Source organism: Capricornis sumatraensis, chromosome 8 (genome assembly GCF_032405125.1).
Source record: "Capricornis sumatraensis isolate serow.1 chromosome 8, serow.2, whole genome shotgun sequence".
Taxonomy (NCBI): Eukaryota; Metazoa; Chordata; class Mammalia; order Artiodactyla; family Bovidae; genus Capricornis; species Capricornis sumatraensis.
In genome coordinates, this window is record NC_091076.1 from 9,406,984 (window position 1) to 9,427,500 (window position 20,517).

A 20,517-nucleotide genomic window follows, 5' to 3' on the forward strand; every position below is an offset into this window, starting at 1 on the left:
GTGACTCCATGGACGGTAGCCCACCAGGTTCCCCTGTCCATGGGATTTCTCAGGCAAGAATACTGGAGTGGGTAGCCACCCCTTTCTCCAGGGGATCTCCCCAACCCAGGGATTGGACCCATGTCTCCTGTTTAATTGCAAATTAATGCCATGATTGAAAATGGGATTCATTTTACAGTATATTTTCTTGTTAGTATGTAAAGATAAAGGTAAACTCCCATTTTTTTCTTCATGTCTTTATTTTCCTCACCAGTCATCTCATGAAATCCACTTAAAATTTCGTCACTTTTATGTAGAAATCTTTTGCTTCTCTTGAGACTCTTTTGCTGGAAAAACAAAACAGAAGCAAATCAACCAACCAATTAGCAAATAGAAACAAACATTAAAAAACAGAAAAAAAAAATAAGTTTGGATGCCCTCCCTGCACAAGTACAAACTGATCCTCTAGCCATCAGCTTCTTATAATCCAGTAAAATCCATGAGAGATTGACACTGATGCCGCGAAAGCTGTTGACGAGAAAGCAGATTTGAAGGATGCTACTCCCATTTGTCTCTTTAGATCTCTGGCCAAGGACATCTTTGGAAAGTCAAGAGGCAAATGGGAAATGCTAACCCCATTTGTTATGCATTGACATGTGTCCCTTCAAAAATTCATATGTTATTTAAAAAGTTGTGTTAATAAAAGAAAAAGTTTCTTAAAAAATACATGTGTTGAATCATCACATTGTATACCTTTTAAAAATCCTATTGCACATCCTAAATAATTTTAATTTGTCAATTATACCTCAATAAAGCTGGAAATAAAAAAAAATTCATATATCCAATCTTAATTCTCAGTATCTAAGAATGTGACATTATCATATTTGGAAGCACAGTTCTTGCAGTTATAATTAATGAAGATGAGATCATCCTGGAGTAGGTTACATCTCTAAACCAGTTTGACTGGTGTCATTATACAAAGAGGATATTTGGACATAGAGGCATACCAGGGAGATGCCATATGAAGATTGAAGTTATGCTGCCACAAGCCAAGGAACTACCAGAAGCCAGGAGAGACCTGAATCAGACCCTTTCCTAGAAACTTCAGAGGGGGTGTGGCCCTACCAACAACTTGAGCTTGGACTTCCAAGCTCCCAAACTGTGAGAAAATACATTTCTGTTGTGTGATTCACTCAGTTTGTGGAACGAATTAAGTTCCACATAGAAGCCCAATGTCACAAAGATACCATATTTCTCACATTAAAATACATCTACTAGTTTCTTTTTCCTCCTATCCTTGATACTTTCCCTGAAGTGTAGTGACAAAATTTGCCTGAATCTTACAGGCTCATAAACAAGATTAATTTCTTTATTACCATTTCATTTTTTTTCTATAATATGATTTATTTGTTTTAAACTATAATAAATACCAACAATTTCATACCAAGAAAAAAGTGTAAATAATCATTGTAATAGCATAATTTCTACAGCTTGTTCCATTTTTAACAATAATTAATTTTTCTCTCAAAGTTTTTGAATCTCTCTTGCTCAGAGAAAGAGATCTTATCTAGTTAGTTGAAATGCCTTAACTCAAATTAGGAAAATTGTTTTATAAAACAAAAAATCCAAATATCTTCATGAGGTTAGAACCCATTAATTGCAAATAATAACATATATGATGTTGGAAACACATACATTTAAATATGAGTTATTTTCATATCCCAGATCTATTTGACTCTGGGCACTGAATGATACAGCATGAATGACTAACACATTGTACTCAAACAAGAATGGGAAACAATAAAGAAATGACCAAAACCTCAAAGAGTTCATTTCATTACTTCTAACCAGTAGTGAAACTCTGTGAAATATTGCTTGTTATTATTATTATTTTTAATAAAGACTCCTTTTATTTTTTATTTTATTTTATTTTATTTACTTTACAATACTGTATTGGTTTTGCTTTTGTCCTCTGTCCCCCTCCAACTATCAGCCATTTCAGGTGGTTTTCCTAATCTCAAATGCATACAGTGAGATTTCTCTAAAGTGCTGTTTACACTTATTGTTTCCACTTCCTCATCTCTCATTATTTATTCAATCTTCTCAGACTTCTGTCCATGTTCTTCCACTGAGATAAAACTTGTCTAGCTAAATATTTTGGTCAAGTTGTTGTTGATATAGTATGACACTCCCAGTCATTCTGTATGAGTGACCATGCCTCCTGATTAAAATGTCCTTTTTTATATCTCAGGCTCTTGTGGATCCCTGAGTTGGGAAGATCTCCTAGAGACGGGAATGGCTACACTCTCCAGTATTCTTGCCTGGAGAATTCCATGCACAGCGGAACCTGGAGGGCTACAGTCCAGGGAGTCACAAAGAGTCAGATACAACTGAGCAACTAATATTTTCTTTCTTGTGGATCTGAGTATCATTAAATACCATCATGAGGGCAGGAGGATATGCCATCACAATAGAGCTAATTATCATCTCTTTAGGACTAAAACTACCAACAAGAACAAGGTATAGAGGATCTCTGCAGTCTAGACTGGAACTTGTAATGGATAGACATGACCTCTCCACTCATGAAGGCAATGGCCTGAGATGAAAGTATCCTAGGCAAGGCTTATCTCCCCCAGTGATCTGAAGGACCCAACCAGTGTGTTGCTTTCTCACTCACATATCCAAAGCACACAGTCCCTCCCAAGAGATGGTAGAAGGTTTACTCACGTATTTTCCACATCCTGGATAGTGTCAGACAGAGGCATATTTTTGGTTTCAGGTTGGAATGGGATAACAAGACCAGCAATGATGGGAAAGACTCCATAGATGATCCAGGGAAGGGTGGGTAGATACACCACTAGGGTCATTAGGAGAGGAGCCAGTGCTGACCCACACCTACTAACCATTGCATCTAATCCAAAAGCTTTTGCCCTAAGGGATAAACAAGAATATATAATAATCCAGTAAAAATCCACATATGTAACTTATGATCTATTTTTTGATGTGATTATGTAACACAATAAAACATCATTATTATATATGCATGGGCTTTATGAAAAACACTTGATTTTGTGATTTACTCTGTGATTTTCCATCTGTCTTTGACAAGATCGAGATGTGTTAGACCCATTTTCATCATTTTAAACAGATGCATTGAAATACTGCTTAGTATAGTACATGGCACCAAGTCATCTTCTTCAATAAACTTGGTGATAATTATCCTTGGTATATTAAAACATCACTCTTTAGAAAATCCATATCCAAAGTCAACAGTAATTAAAATTAAATCCATTTTTTGGTGTTATTTCCTAATATTTTTGGTACTTCCCATTTCTTTTCTAGGCATTTATTTTTGTCTTTATTTTTAAGAATTAAAGATTTTAAAATTAAAAAAATAAAAAACTAAAAAAAAAATTTACATTTTGTATAAAAATTCAGTAACCTATTTTCATTCATTATTATTATTTTTTAATTGAAGGAAAATTTCTTTAAAATGTTGTATTGGTTTTGGCCATACAACAACACAAATCAGCCATAATTATACATATATCCTCTCCCTCTTGAGCCTCCCACCCCTCTAGATAATCACACACCAGGTCGGGCTTCCTGTGTTATACAGAAGCTTCTCAGCAGATACTTATTTTACACACAGTAGTGTATGTATCAGAGAAGGCAATGGCACCCCACTCCAGCACTCTTGCCTGGAAAATCCCATGGATGGAGGAGCCTGGTGGGCTGCAGTCCATGGGGTCGCTGAGAGTTGGACACGACTCAGTGACTTCATTTTCACTTTTCACTTTCGTGCATTGGAGAAGGAAATGGCAACCCCCTCCAGTGTTCTTGCCTGGAGAATCCCAGGGACGGGGGAGCCTGGTGGGCTGCTGTCTATGGGGTCGCACAGAGTCGGACACGACTGAAGTGACTTAGCAGCAGCAGCAGCAGTGTATGTATGTTTATACTACTCTCTCCATTTGTCCCACTCTCTCCTCCTCCACTGTGTCCACAAGTCTGTTCTCTGTCTGCATCTCCATTCCTTCCCTGCAAGGAGGTTTATCAATACCGTTTTTCTAGATTCCATATACATGCCTTGAAGTGAAGTCACTCAGTCGTGTCCAACTCTTTGTGACCCGATGGACTGTAGCCTACCAGGCTCCTCAGTCCATGGGATTTTCCAGGCAAGAGTGGAGAAGGCAATGGCATCCCACTCCAGTACTCTTGCCTGGAAAATCCTATGGACAAAGGAGCCTGGTAGGCTGCAGTCCATGGGGTCTCTAGGAGTTGGACACGACTGAGCGACTTCACTTTCACTTTTCACTTTGATGCATTGGAGAAGGAAATGGCAACCCACTCCAGTGTTCTTGCCTGAAGAATCCCAGGGATGGGGGAGCCTGGTGGGCTGGCGTCTCTGGGGTTGCACAGAGTCGGACACGACTGAAGCGACTTAGCAGCAGCAGCAGCAGCAGCAGCAGCAGTACTGGACTGGGTTGCCATTTCCTTCTCCAGGGGATCTTCCCGAGCCAGGGATCAAACATGGGTCTCCCACATTGGAGGCAGACGCTTTACTGTCTGAGCTACCAGGGAAGCCCTATACATGCCTTAGTATATGATATTTGTCTTTCTCTTTCTCACTTAGTTCACTCTGTATAACAGGCTCTAGGTTCATCCACCTCACTAGAACTGACTGATTCAGTATTTTGTATTTCTGTTTTACACTCATACCTGGAACTTACAAATGGTAAACTACCACCTTCTTATATGTGGAATTAGAACATTTTCCTGGTCCCTTCCCTAAACCACAAATTTTATTAAACTATTGGACACTATATATCAAACTTTAACCAGGCTTCCTGAGATATAAAAAGTCTTATACCTGAGAAGAGTGGGCATGAGCTCATCACAGTGGACGCAGTAACTGGTGACAGCAGCGGCAACACAGGTGATTCCCACACTTGCCAAAGCCACACGCAGAGCCTGCATTTCTGGAGAGAGGGTAAGACAACTGTGTGGAACCAATCAGAGTCCAGCAAGTTTAGTCAACACCAACAGCTCCACAGACTATTTGAACGTTGGTTGTAGAAAATATTACAACAGCATACATGTTTCAATACCATTCTCCCAAATCATCCCACCCTCTCCCTCTCCCACAGAGTCCAAAAGTCTGTTCTTTACATCTGTGTCTCTTTTGCTGTCTCACATACGGGGTTATCATTACCATCTTTCTAAATTCCATATATATGTGTTAGTATACTGTATTGGTGTTTTTCTTTCTGGCTTACTTCACTCTGCATAATTGGCTCCAGTTTCATCCACCTCATTAAAACTGATTCAAATGTATTCTTTTTAATGGCTGAGTAATAATCATGTAAGAAACGAATCGCTAGTCTAGGTTCGATACAGGATACAGGATGCTTGGGGCTGGTGCACTGGGATGACCCAGAGAGATGATACAGGGAGGGTGGTGGGAGGGGGCTTCAGGGTTGGGAACTCATGTACACCTTGGTGGATTCATGTCAATGTACGGCAAAGCCAATACAGTATTGTAAAGTAAAAAAATAAAATTTAAATTAAAAAAAGAAAATATTACAATAGCAGAGATCATGGAGTCTTTTGTAATCTGAGAGATATAAAATGATCAACATAGGTTGTAAAATGTACATAAAATGATCTGGGTTAATTATAGCAAATCTCTCTGGATATCTGAGATTTGCCAGAGAACAGGAAGAAAAAGTGAGTCTGGCAGAAATTTGCATCTACTTATTCTGTCCCATATTGTTATATTTTTATTGTAGAAGGTAGGGTTGTCATGTGGAAGACTCAGCTCTAAAGTTAAGGACTTCACAATTAAAGTGTAGAATTTAAAGTGACCAGTCATCCTGTGTTCCTCGGGATTTAGGAGGTTTTAGCAATATGGGATTCTCATGGAAAAAATCAGGAAACTCTTAGGCAAACCTCAGTGAGTCAGTTGACCTAGTGTAGAAACAGTATTGCCATAGGTATGGCACCAGGGAGTAATAGGAAGACAGGACTGCTCTGTTAGTGGAAAGGCTAAAGAGAACCCAGGTCTACATCAATGTTAGACATGAGGAACCAAGGAAGGAAACTTCTGTTTGGATAATGGGGCCATTAAAAAAAAATTGGAGAAACAGTTCTCTGCACAGTATAAAAAGAAATCTAGTTATGACTTTATAACATTGTAAAGAACACTCTTGTAAGGGAGTAAGCTTGTGTCATTAGTGACATTCTGAGGAGCAGAGCCCGCCCATCTCTAATGCTGTGCAGCACATTCCTGCACTGGGAGATCGTGAAATATTGTGTCCATTATGGTTCTCCTAATCCATATGTATTTTTGCTCTATTAACTTATTAAGTAATCTAACATGGAATGGACAGGGATTTTAATCTGCTTAAATCCTGTTCCTGCTGTTTACTCCTTCATTCCTTGGAAAAAGGAGAATTTTTTTTTTCATTTCCTGGGAGACTACCATAAGCAAGAGCTGTACTCATGGTGATTTAACAGCCCACTCACATGTGTATACTAGAGATGGGAAAGTGGACCAGTCATCAAAGGTGCTAACAAAGAGGGCAAAAAAAAGGGTGATCATACTGGGATATAAGTGCATACTGGGATATAAGTGATCGTCATCTGGGATATAAGTGCAAAGCCTCAGCCCTCCCCCCATACTTGTTATTCAAAGTGTGAATGGACAAAGGGCAAGAGAACAAGTGCTCCCTAGGGAGATAGTCTGGAATAAATGCTACCAGTTTATAGACACTTCCATGATCTGATGAAGATGCCTTATTTGCCCTTCACTGACCTCTGTTTTTTTCCCAAAAAAATATTAACAGAAAATCTCATAAATCATCAGATTGTTTTGGGGGAATACTTAGCTCAAAATATGAACCTTTCTTTAAACCTAATTTCAGACAAGGGTGACCAATTACAGTCCCTGACGGATGGGGAAAAGACCCTTCCTTTCCCCAAAGTCCACTCTCCTCTCACCTGGGGGCACAAACGTGTTGGCCAAAATGGAAAGTCCCACCAGAAACAAGAAAAACATCTGTGTTGGTCGACGGCCCTTGTGATTCAGTACTACAAGTGCGAGACATCGGGCTAAGGTGGTGAGAGCTCCAAAGATGACCTGGAACAGGAATATATTGCTTCCAAAGTGCTGTAGATTCATAGAGATGCCATAAAGGGGTACTGTGACAGCAAACCTACAGTGAACGAAAGAAGAAAGACACAAGCCGTAAGACTGAGAGCCCAGGTGCTGCAGCTGATGACTTTATCCACCCAGGAGGCTAAAGAATAAAGTCTCAACCTAGTTTCTTCAATTTTAGATGGTAACGTTACCATAAATAATTACATGGCTATAAATGAAAACAATATTCCTTTTGTCCTTTTTGGAGTCTCTAAGCAAAGAGTTGTCAGTAAAAAATATAATGTGACTCATTCACCAAACTGGTTGGTACAGAGAATTTAAAAACATAAGCATTAAAACTAAAAATTTAGGGAAATAACTTCTTTTTGAGGGTTATCTGTATGCAGAGAGTCCTCCCTTTCTTCCCCCAAAGCCAATACTGTAAAGCACTTCCCTTTTCTCAACTAGTGACTAAAACTGCAAAGAAGCTACCTGTGTCCCCTTGACTTGGCAGCATAGTATGCTGGTGTCCAAACAGAATTCTGGGAAATTTAAAGTTCATATCAGATTTCACGGGGCTAAAAGAAGATGTAAGAATGCAGGAAAGCAAACATGCACCAACTGTACCACCAGATATGGAATCAAAGATCCCCAGTGAGGATCTACCTTTTAACCAAGGAGCACCTAAGGGAATGGAATCCACTTTAAGGCTCTCCTTCACCAGAGAGATCTAGACTGAGACATTGCAAGAGAAGAAACCACTAGAGCAACTGCAAACAGGGCTTCTCTTGACCATTATCTGTACTTCTCCCTTCCATTCTGATCATCTATGATTCAGAAACATAAGTTCATGTCCTAGTGGATATGAAAAGGTCAAAAAAGCACAATGTAGTTAAGCGAATCAGCAGTCTACTGAGATATGTCTGGGAAGAGATAAAATATACTGTTCAATAGTCACTTTAAGTTTGGCAGTGATACATACGGTCCTGTGTGCTTTTTTGGTCCATGTGCATACATCTTCAAAAATTCAGAATCTAAAATTTCTCCTCCTGACTCTACCAAGGCATTCCCTCAAGAGATAACAAACAAGACTTTCACAGAAGGCCATGTGCTAACACACACACAAAAAATGTATCCAAATTGTAAACAAAAGTCCATCAATATTGAAGTACATATAAACATTGCAGTGTATTCATGGAATGGGAAACAAAAACACTAGGGAGGAGAATCATCTACTGTTACATGCAACTGAATGCGTGAATCTACATGAGTGAGCATGAGACGCAGGGGCCGTTCCAGAACCCTTTATAATTTACATTATGTGAAGCTCGAGATCAGGGCACACACGTCTATAGTGAAGGAGAGCAGGACAGCTGTTAAGTTTTGTTTGTCAAAGGAGAGGGTGGTTGAGGAGAGAATAGGGGTTGTGCTGGTGGTGGTGGTACTGGGGGACTCCATGGGATTTACGATTTTCTATCTTGAGCTGTATGTTTGGTTACATTTTTACATACTGACATACTCATTGATTTGCGTATATATTCCTGATCTCTTCATGTTTCTGTGTGCAACACTTGCATCAATGAAAACTGAAAGAAAAAGTAACAATAATTCAGTATGCAAATCTGTACTGCAATAGAAGTTCTCAACATCAATGAGGAGACTGATAGTGTGATATGACATAATGAACTGTTCATAATATAGTCAGCTCCATGTGAGTCTTATTTGCTATGTTTTCCTCATCTTTCTTTTTAAATTTTTTTATTGAAGGATAATTGCTTTACAGAATTTTGTTGTTTTCTGTCAAACCTCAACATGAACCAGCCATAGGTATACATATCTCCTCCCTTTTGAACCTCCCTCCCATTCCCCACCCCACCCCACCCCTCCAGGTTGATACAGAGCCCCTGTTTGAGTCTCCTGAGCCATACCGCAAACTCCAGTTGGCTATTTTACATATGGTAATGAAAGTTTCCATGTTACTCTTTCCATACATCTCACCCTCTCCTTCCCTCTCCCCTTGTCCATAAGTTTATTCTCTATGTCTGTTTCCCCATTGCTGCCCTGTAAATAAATTGTTCAGTACCATTTTTCTAGATTCCATATATATACATTAGAATACGATATTTATCTTTCTCTTTCTGACTCACTTCACTCTGTATAGTAGGTTCTACGTTCATCCACCTCATCAGAACTGACTCAAATGGGTTCCATTTTATGGCTGAATAACATTCAATTGTGTATATGTACCACAACTTCTTTATCCATTCATCTGTCGATGGACATCTAGGTTGCTTTCCTGTTCTAGCTATTGTAAAATGTGCTGCAATGAACAATGGGATACATGTGTCTCTTTCAATTTTGGTTTCCTCAGGGTGTATACCTAGGAATGGGATTGCTGGTCATATGGAGGTTTTATTCATACCATCTTCATAGTGGCTGTATCAATTTGCATTCCCACCAACAGTGAAAGAGCGTTCCCTTTTCTCCATACCCTCTCCAGCATTTATTGTTTGTAGACTTTTTGATGATGGCCATTCTGATCAGTGTGAGGTGATATGATATTTCATTGTAGTTTTAATTTACGTTTCTCTACCAATGAGCAATGTTGAGGATTTTTCATGTGTTTGTTAGCCATCTGTATGTCTTTGGAGAAATGTCTGTTTAGGTCTTTTTCCCACTTTTTGATTGGGTTGTTTGTTTTTCTGGCATTGAGTTGTATGAGCTAGTTGTTTATTTTGGAAAATAGTCCCTTGTCAGTTTTTTTTATTTAAATTTAATTATTTTAATTGGAGGCTAATTGCTTTACAATATTGTATTGGTTTTGCCATACATCAACATGAATCTGCCACGATTTCCTATTATTTTCTCCCATTCTAGCCTTGCCTTTTCACCTTGCTTATAGTTTCCTTTGCTGTGAAGAAGCTTTTAAGTTTAATCAGGCTTGTTTACTTTTATTTTTATTTCCATTACTCTAGGAGGTGGGTCATAGAGGATCTTGCTTTGATTTATGTCATGGAGTGTTCTGCCTATGTTTTTCTCTAAGAGTTTTATAGTTTCTAGTTCTGCATTTAGGTCTTTAATCCATTTTCAGTTTATTTTTGTGTATGGTGTTAGGAAGTGTTCTAATTTCATTCTTTTACTTGTAGGTGTCTAGTTTTCCCAGCACCATTTATTGAAGGGTTGTCTTTGCACCCACTGTATATTCTTACCTCTTTTGTCAAAAATAAGATACCTATAGGTGCGTGGGTTTATTTCTGGGCTTTCTATCTTGTTACATTGGTCTAGATTTCTGTTTCTGGGCCAGTACCATGCTGTCTTGATGACTGTAGCTTTGTAGTATAATCTGAATTCAGGAAGGTTGATTTCCTCCAGCTCCATTCTTCTTTCTCAAGACTGTTTTGGCTATTCGGGATCTTTTGTGTTTCCATATGAATTGTGAAACTTTTTGTTCTAGTTCTGTGAAAAATATCATTGGTAATTTGATAGGGAAGACATTGAATCTGTAGATTACATTTGGTGGTATAGTCATTTTCACAATATTGATTCTTCCTACCCAGGAACATGGACTATCTCTCCATCTGTTTATGTCATCTTTGATTTCTTTCATTAGTGTCTTATAATTTTCTGTGTAGTTATTTTGTCTCCTTAGTAAGTTTATCCCTAGATATTTAATTCTTTGTGTTGCAATGGTGAATGGGATTGATTCCTTAATTTCTCTTTCTGATTTTTCAATGTTAATATATAGAAATGCAAGTGATCTCTGTATCATGCAATTTTACTAAATTCACTGATTAGCTGTAGTGATTTTCTGATAGTATCTTTAGGGTTTTCTATGTACAGTATCATGTCATCTGCAAACAGTGACAGCTTTACTTCTTCTTTTCCAATCTGGATTCCTTTTATTTCTTTTTCTTCTCTGATTGCTGTAGCTACGGTTTCCAGAACTATGTTGAATGATAGTGGTGAAAGTGGACTTATTTGTCTTGTTCCTGAGCTTAGGGAGAATGCTTTCATTTTTTCACCATTGAGAATAATGTTTGTTGTAGGCCTATCATATATGGCCTTTACTATGTTGAGATAAGTTCCTTCTATGCCCATTTTTTAAAGGCTATTAATCATAAATGGGTGCTGAATTTTGTCAAAGGCTTTTTCTGCATCTACTGAGATTGTCATATGGTTTTATCTTTCAATTTGTTAATATAGTATATCACATTGATTAATTTGCATATATTGAAGAATCCTTGCATTCCTGGAAGAAACCCAGTGTGATCAAGGTGTATGAGCCTTTTGATGTGTTGCTGAATTCTGTTAGCTAAAATTTTGTTGAGGATTTTTGCATCTATGTTCATCAGTGATTTTGGTCTGTAGTTTTCTTTTTTGTGTTATCTTTGTCTGGTTTTGGTATCAGGGTGATGGTGGCCTCATAGAATGAGTTTGGAAATGTTCCTTCATCTGAAATTTTTTGACAGGAGTTTTAGAAGTATAGATGTTAGCTCTTCTCTAAATATTTGATAGAATTCTTCTGTGAAGCCATCTGGTCCTGGACTTTTGTTTTTTGGGAGATTTTTGATCACTGCTTCAATTTCAGTGCTTGTAATTGGGTTGTTCATAATTTTTATTTCTTCCTGATTCAGTCTTGGAAGATTGAACTTTTCTAAGAATCTGCCTGTTTCTTCCAGGTTATCCATTTTATTGCCATATAGTTGTTCATAATAATCTCTTATAATCCTTTGTATTTCTGCATTGTCTGTTGTAACCTCTCATTTTTCATTTCTAATTGTGTTTTGATTCTCCTCTCTTTTTTTCCTGATGAGTCTAGCTAAAGGCTTGTCAATTTTATCTTCTCAAAGAGCAAGCTTTTAGTTTTATTATTCTTTATTATTGTTTCCTTCATTTCTTTTTCATTTATTTCTGCTCAGATCTTTATGATTTTTTTCCTTCTACTAATTTTTGGGGGCAGGGTTTGTTCTTCTTTTTCCAGTTGTTTTAGGTGTAAAGTTAAGTTGTCTATTCGATGTTTTTCTTGTTTCTTGAGGTAGGATTGTATTGCTATAAACTTCCCTCTTAGAACTGCTTTTGCTGCATCCCATAGGTTTTGAGTTGTCGTGTTTTCATTGTCATTTGTTTCTAGAAATTTTTTGATTTCCCTTTTGATTTCTTCAGTCACCTGTTGGTTATTTAGAAACAAGTTGTTTAATCTCCATGTGTTTGTGTTTCTTACCACTTTTTTTCTGGTAATTGATATCTAGTCTCACAGCATTGTCATCAGAGAAGATGCTTGATACAATTTCAATTTTCTTAAATTTACTGAGATTTGATTTGCGACCCAAGATGTGGTCTATCCTGGAGAATGTTTCATGTGCACTTGAAAGAAGGTGTATTCTTCTGCATTTGGATGGAATGTCCTGAAGATATAAATGAGATCCATCTCATCTAATGCATCATTTAAGACTTGTGTTTCCTTATTAATTTTCTGTTGTGATGATCTGTCCATTGGTGTGAGTGGGGTGTTAAAGCCTCCTACTATTATTGTGTTACTGTCAATTTCTCCTTTTATGTCTGTTAGTGTTTGTCTTCAGAGAAGGCAATGGCACCCCATTCCAGTACTGTTGCCTGGAAAATCCCATGGACGGAGGAGCCTGGTAGGCTGCAGTCCGTGGGGTCGCTAAGAGTCCAACACAACTGAGCAAATTCACTTTCACTTTTCACTTTCATGCATTGGAGAAGGAAATGGCAACCCACTCCAGTGTTCTTGCCTGGAGAATCCCAAGGATGGGGGAGCCTGGTGGGCTGCCATCTATGGAGTCAGACATGACTGAAGCAACTTAGCAGCAGCAGCAGCAGTGTTTGTCTTATGTCTTATGTACTGAGGTGCTCCTATGTTGGGTGCATAGATATTTACAATTGTTGGTCTTCCTCTTGGATTGATCCCTTGGTTTTTATGTAGTGTCCTTCTGTATCTCTCGCAGTATTCTTTAAGGTCTGTTTTTATCTGATATGAGGATCACTACTCTAGCTTTCTTTTGCTTCCCATTTGCATGGAATATATTTTTCCATCCCCTGACTTTCAGTCTATATGTGTCTTGAGGTCTGAAGCGGGTTTCTTTTTTTGTATTCATTCAGCCAGTCTGTCTTTTGGTTGGAGCATTTAATCCATTTACATTTAAAGTAATTATTGATGTGTATGTTCCTATTAGGGCTTCCCTGGTGGCTCAGACAGTAAAGCATCTGCCTGCAATGTGGGAGACCTGGATTCTATTCCTGGGTTGGCAAGATTCCCTGGAGAAGGAAATGGCAATCCACTCCAGCACCCTTGCCTGGAAAATCCCATGGACGGAGGAGCCTGATAGGCTACAGTCCATGGGGTCACAATGTTCCTACCGCCATTTCCTTAATTGTTTGGGGTTGAGTTTGTAGATCTTTTTTCTCCTCTTGTATTTCTTGACTATATAGGTCCCTTTAACATTTGCTGTAAAGCTGGTTTGGTGATACTGAATTCCCTTAACTTTTGTTTGTCTGAAAAGCTTTTTATTTCTCCATCAATTTTGAATGAAATCCTTGCTGGGTATTGTAATCTTGGTTGTAGATTTTTGCCTTTCAGTACTGTAAATATATCCTGCCATTCCCTTCTGGCCTGCAGAGTTTCTGCAGAAAGATCAGCTGTTAGGTGTATGGGGTTTGCCTTGTATGTTGCTTGTTGCTTCTCCCTTGCTGCTTTTAATATTCTTTCTTTGTACTTAGTCTTTGTTAGTTTGTTTAGTATGTGTCTTGGTGTGTTTCTCCTTGGGTTTATTCTATATGGGAGTCTTCGTGCCTCTTGGACTTGATTGACTATTTCCTTTTCCATGTTGGGAAAATTTTCAACTATAATCTCTTCAAAAAATGTCTCATAAACTTTGTTTTTCTCTTCTTCTTCTGGGACCCCTATAATTCAAATGCTGGTGCATTTGATATTGTCCCAGAGGTCTCTGAGACTATCCTCGGTTCTTTTCATTCCTTTACTTTATTCTGCTCTTCAGAAGTTATTTCCATCATTTTATCTTCCAGCTCAGTGATTCATTCTTCTGCTTCATATATTCTGCTATTGATTCCTTCTAGAGTATTTTTAATTTTGGTAATTGTGTTGTTTGTCTCTGTATGTTTATTCTTTAGTTCTTCTAGGTCTTTGTTAATTGATTCTTGCATTTTCTTCATTTTGTTTTCAAGGTTTTTGATCATTTTTACTATCATTATTCTGAATTGTTTTTTAGGTAGTTTGCCTATTTCCTCTTCATTTATTTAGACCTCTGTGTTTCTAGTTTGTTCCTTCATTTGTGTAGTATATCTCTGCCTTTTCATTAATTTTTTTAACTTATTGTGTTTGAGGTTCCTTTCCCAAGACTTCAAGGTTGAATTCTTTCTTCCTTTTGATTTCTGCCCTCCTAAGGTTGGTGCAGTGGTTTGCGTAAGCTTCATATAGGGTGAGATTTGTGCTGAGTTTTTGTTTGCTTGTTTATTTGTTTGTATGTTTTTCCTCTGATGGGCAAGGCTGAGTGAGGTGGTAATCCTGTCTGCTGATGATTGGGTTTTTATTGTTGTTTTGTTTGTGGTTTAGATGAGGCATCCTCATCTAAACACTGTAGCACTCACAGGGTGCTACTGGTGGTTGGGTGATGTGGGGTCTTGTATTCAAGCGGTTTCCTTTGTGTGAGTTCTCACTGTTTGGTACTCCCTTGGGGTTAGTTCTCTGATAAAAGTCTAGGGTCTTGGAGTAGGTGCTCCCACTCCAAAGGCTCAGGGCTTGACCTCTGGTCACCGACAAAGATTCCACAAGTGGCTTGTTATGGAATTAAGTGAGATTAAAACAAAAATGCAAAACTGAGACACCAAAGATGAACCTCAGACAAATGGCAGTTACAAAGTCAGGCAAATAATAATCAAAATAATGGAATATACACATATACATATACACCCATAAGCAAAGTGAAAACAGTCCAACAGAAATAAAGTACAGTAGATTGACCTGGCAAACAAAGAAATCAAAAATTATATTTACCAGTTAAGAACAAAACTAACTAAAAGACAAACTGGAAAACAAAACTAAAGCAAGGTGCCAAGAGGGGAATAAAGCAATGAAAACAAAACTAACAATTATGTTGTGAGGAAAGGAAAGAGAGACAGGAAAGAAAGAATAGATATGCAAAGTTAAATAGAGGTAGATGAAGAAGATTTGTATACATTAATGATTAACTGCAAGGGGAAAAGAACAGTAGGAAAAGCAAACAAAGAAATAAGTGTAGAAAAATAGTTATAGGTTTAAAAGATTAAAATTTTAAAAAGAGGGAAAAAAAAGAAAACTTCACAGAACTGCAAAAGCCCAATATGGAGGCAGAGGCTTATATCAACAATAAAAAAAAGTCACTGAAAAAAAAAGCTCAAAAGCTTTATTAGGTTTCATAGTGCCAATAAAATTGACAACTACAGCAGAGGGAGGAAAAAGAGGAAAAAGAAGAAAGAAAAAAATCCAAAAGAATCTACAGAACAAGTTAAAACGCAAGAATAATAAATGTTTTTCTTGAGTCACTGCTGTCAGAGTCCTTTCCCTCGCTGGGAGTCACAGTTCACCTCACCTCCCTAAGATGCTCTCCAACACTGTGCTGACCTCTGGACCTGCTGTGGGGGCAGCTCAGATTCTAATCTGGTCTTACTCCTATGTGTTCTTGCTTCCAAGGCCCACAGCTATCAGAACTAATGTGTTTTCTTTTGTGAGAGCTCTCAACAAACTTTTATATACTCCGTAGACACAGAGTCCACCTAGCTGATCGTGTGGATTTCATCTGCAGCTTGTTCAGCTGGTGGGAAGGTTTTGGGTCTTCTTCCCTAGCCACACTGCCCCTGGGTTTCAACCATGGTTTTATTTCCACCTCTACATGTGGGTCATCCACTGGGGTTTGCCTCTGAGGTTGCCCTGGAGGTTTGAGGTTTGCCCCTGTGAGGGTCAGGTGTGGAGGTGGTGCAGCTACTTGGATCACAGGGGTTCTGGCAGCACCAGGTACACAGGGAAGTTGGCAGCTAGAGCAGCAGGAAATATAGTGATTTGGAAGGGTATGGCAACCAGTATTGGCCAATATGCTCTAGTATTCTTGCCTGGAGAATCATCCTCCCTGACAGGGAAGCCAGGCATGCCACAGTCTACAGGGTCATAAAGAGTTGGACACGACTGAAGTGACCTTGTGTGCATAGACGCAAGACTTTTTTTGCCTTGCAGCAGCTCTGCCCCAGTGAGAGCTGAGCATGAAGGTGGCACAGCTGCTTGGCTTGCAGGGACCCTGGCAGCACCAAGTGTGCAGGGACATGGACTGCCTCTGCTGCAGGAGTTATGGCCCTATCAGAGTCTTTCTTCAAGCCTCTTGTAGCTGGCAATCAGAAGGCCTCTTTGGCCATTCTTTCTTCGTAGCTCCACCTGTTCAGGCCCTTGGAGGGCTCCCTTGCCTGGGGTCCTTCTCTCTTGTTCCATGCATCAGGCACATAGAGGGGTCCCCCTGGCTGGAGTCCTACTCTGTAGATCGGCATATCAGTCACTGAAAGGAGCACCCTGGGTGAGGTCCTGCTCTGTAGTTCAGTGTGTCAGGCATTTGATGGGCTAGGCTCTCTATTGTTCAGCTACTGATGCTGGTGTGTGGGGACAGAGAGGCTACAGTGATGGCTCCAGCCACTATGTGTGACTCAGCAGTATCACCTTGCTTCCATGGCTGCCAGGCTTTCCTCCACCGGCATTCCCCACCACAATCCACCCCCTGCCTAGCCTCCTCTCAATCTGTCTCTCCACAGTCAACAGCAGCCCACACCCTGGGGTCACTCCACAATCCCCAAACTCCAGGTCCCAGCCACTATGCCTTCCAGGGGACCCACATCCCTGTCCAGGGTGTGTATGGCTGCAGCAAGGACTGTCTGATTCTCATTCCATTTAGGCTGCCACAGATCAGCTGTTTCACTCTCAGCCTTAAATGTTTCTCCTCTGACTCAGACAATTGTCCCATTGTGGGGATTGGACCCTTGCTTCAGTTGCCCCTCCCACCAAGGGCAGGTTCAGTCCTACTAACACTCCTATTCCCCCCCAGCGCCCAGTTCCTTCATCCTACCGAGTTTTGCATGATTCTATATATTCTTTTCCACTGGTCAGGTACTCCTGTCTGCTCTCAACTGGTATTCTGCGTGCACTTCTATGTCTGAAGGTGTATTCCTGATGTATCCGTGGAGAGAGATGAACTCCACGTCCACCTGTTCCTTCGCCATCTTGTTCTCTCTTCCTCATCTTTTAACCACAAATAAGCCCTCCCTCTCACAACACCATCATAACCTTTTGTAATAACAGATTCATGTTCCCATTCAAGTTGTCATACATTGTGGGTAGCCCACCTCACAAAGAGGAGGAGACAGATCCTTTTACGCAGGTTGGGTGTGCGGAAAAAGTCAAACACAGAAGTTTTGGTCTGTGCTCCCTCCAGCTCCTCCTGCATCGTCACTCTCAAACCCTTGAACAAAAGCAAACAAGTATCATTTGCTAGTATAGTGCCAGGTATTGTGATGAGTGCCAGTAGGATAGGAGAGATGTGTGTCCTTTCTTTCTAGTGTAATATATTCAGGTATGACCTAAATCAAATCCCTTTTGATTATACAGTGGAGGTGACAGATAGATTCAAGGGATTAGATCTGATAGACAGCATGCCTGAAGAACTATGCATGGAGATTCATAACATTGTAAGGAGGTAGAGACCAAAACCATCCCAAAGAAAAAGAAATGCAAGAAGGCAAAGTGGTTGTCTGAGGAGGCTTCACAAATAGCTGAGAAAAGAAGAGAAGTGAAAGGCAAAGGAGAAAGGGAAAGATATACTCATTTGAATGCAGAGTTCCAGAGAATGGCATTGAGTGAAAAGGAAGCCTTCGTAAGTGAAAAAATGCAAAGAGACAGAGGAAAATAGGATGGGAAGGACTAGAGATCTCTTCAAGAAAATTGGAGATACCAAGGGAACATTTCTTGCAAAGATGGGTACGGTAAAGGAGAGAAATGGCAAGGATCTAACAGAAGCAGAAGAGATTAAGAAGAGGTGGCATGACTGCACAGAAGAACTACACAAAAAGGTCTGAAGGACCCAGATAACCACGATGGTGTGTTTGCTCACCTAGAGTGAGACCTCCTGAAGTGTGAAGTCAAGTGAACCTTAGGAAGCATTATTATGAACAAAGCTAGTGGAGATGATGGAATTCCAACTGAGCTGTTTAAAATCCTAAAAGATGATGTTGCTAAAATGCTGCACTCAGTATGTCAGTAAATTTGTAAAACTCAGCAGTGACCACAGGACTGGAAAAGGTCAGTTTTCATTCCAATCCCAAAGAAAGGCAATGCCAAAGAATGTTCACGCTACTGCACAATTACACTCATTTCACATGCTACAAGGTGATTCTCAAAATCCTTCAAGCTAGGCTTCAAAGTACACAAAATGAGAACTTCCAGATGTACAAACTGGATTTATAAAAAGCAGAGGAACCAGAGATCAAATTGCCAACATCTGCTGGATCATAGAAAAGGCAAGAAAATTCCAGAAAAACACCTACTTCCACTTCATTTACTATGCCAAAATCTTTGACTGTGTAGATCACAACAAATTGTGGAAAATTCTTCAAGAAATGAGTATACCATACCACCTTACTGGCCTCCTGAGAAACCTATAGGCAGGTCAAGAAGCAACAGAATGGACATGGAACAATGAACTGGTTCAAAACTGGGAAAGGAGTACATCAAGGCTATACATTGTGACCCTGCTTATTTAACTTACATGCAGATTACATCATGCAAAATGCCAGGCTGTAAGACTCACAAGCTAGAATCAAGATAGCCAGGAGAAGTATCAACAACCTCAGATATGCAGAAGATACCACTCTAATGGCATAAAGTGAAGAGGAACAAAAAAGCCTCTTGATGAGTGTGAAAGAGGAGAGTGAAAAAGCTGGCTTAAAACGCAGCATTCAAAAAACTAAGATCATGGCATCCAGTCCCATCACTTCATGACAAATAGTTGGGGAAAAGTGGAAACAGTGGCAACTTTTATTTTCTTGTCTCTAAAATCACTATAGATGGTGACTGCAGCCATGAAATTAAAAGACACTTGCTGCTTGGAAGAAAAGCTATGACAAACCTCAATAGTCCATTAAAAACCCGAGATATCACTTTGTTGACAAAGGTCCATATAGTCAAAGCTATGGTTTTGTAGTCATGTACACATGTGAAAGTTGGACCATAAAGAAGGCTGAGCACCGAAAAATTGATGTTTTTGAATTTCATGCAAGAGACTCTTGAGAGTTCCTTTGGGCAGCAAGGAGATCAAACCAGTCAGTCCTAAAGGAAATCAACCCTGAATATTCATTGGAAGGACTGATGCTGAAGCTCCAGTACTTGGCCACCTGCTGCTAAGAGCTGACTCATTGGAAAAGACCATGATGCTGGGAAAGACTGAGGGCAGGAGGAGAAGGGGACGATAGAAGATGAGATGATTGGATGGCATCACTCAATGGAGATGGGTTTGAGCAAACTCCAGGAGATAGTGAGGGATAGGAAAGGCTGGCGAGGTGCAGTCCATGGGGCCACAAAGAGCTGGACATGACTTAGCAACTGAACAATATTACACATGAAATCACAGGTATGATGTTGATATGATGGAATAGGTAAGGAGTTAAGGGATACTCCAGGAAATTAAATGGCAACCATTAAATTTTGAAAATGAGAGCACAGAGGTGTCAGGGCATCCTGGAGAGTACATACGCTATACAGTCAGATCAGGAAGTGAGCTAAAGGAAGAAGCTTTGTACAGTGCTCAAAGCTTCTTCTCTATGAGCTTTATGGCCTTTATGGCCATAAAGAACCAGGGAATTTGTATTCTCAACTAGCTTCCCTTGTTAGAAAAGCAGCTTGCCTATTTCATTAGGAGAAAGCAGGGGTCAGTTTATGACTCCCATTCAGTGGTAACCATCTTCCCTTTCTGCTCACCTCCATGTTCAGGATTGCCTCAGCATTCTTCATTTCATTTCTGCATGCAACTTTCTTAAGTTCCCTTAATCCTTCATCTGTTTTATTGGTGATAATCAGCCACCGTGCAGATTCCACCAGCCACCTGATAAAAGAAGGGCCCACAAGTGCAGCCAGTTCCCTCTTGCTTATTTGTCATATGGTTAATTACAGCATATGCTTTTTGCCTTCAAACCAATATTCACCACTTCAAGTACTGGGTTAGGAAGAGGAGCTCATGTTTTGTTACATACTGCTAGGAAAATACAAGAATGACCACTCTATGTAGTACATCTGAAAGATGTTCTACATGCAAAGGATCTTAGAGTTTACAGTCAGATTGCCTCTCTGCTTACTC

General features: G+C 39.6%; 1 protein-coding gene across 1 annotated transcript in view; it reads right to left on the minus strand.

Annotated features, from left to right (window-relative positions):
* Positions 1–271: 271 nt before the first annotated feature.
* The window catches only part of LOC138083755 (solute carrier family 22 member 10-like), a 26,735-nt gene continuing 6,489 nt past the window's right edge, over positions 272–20,517 (minus strand). The window contains exons 5-10 of the mRNA XM_068977620.1: positions 20,142–20,265; positions 17,516–17,631; positions 6,979–7,193; positions 4,850–4,958; positions 2,707–2,910; positions 272–326 (exon numbers count right to left, since the gene is read on the minus strand). Coding sequence (XP_068833721.1) covers positions 272–326; positions 2,707–2,910; positions 4,850–4,958; positions 6,979–7,193; positions 17,516–17,631; positions 20,142–20,265 — 823 coding nt within the window. The remainder of the gene's footprint in view (positions 327–2,706; positions 2,911–4,849; positions 4,959–6,978; positions 7,194–17,515; positions 17,632–20,141; positions 20,266–20,517) is intronic.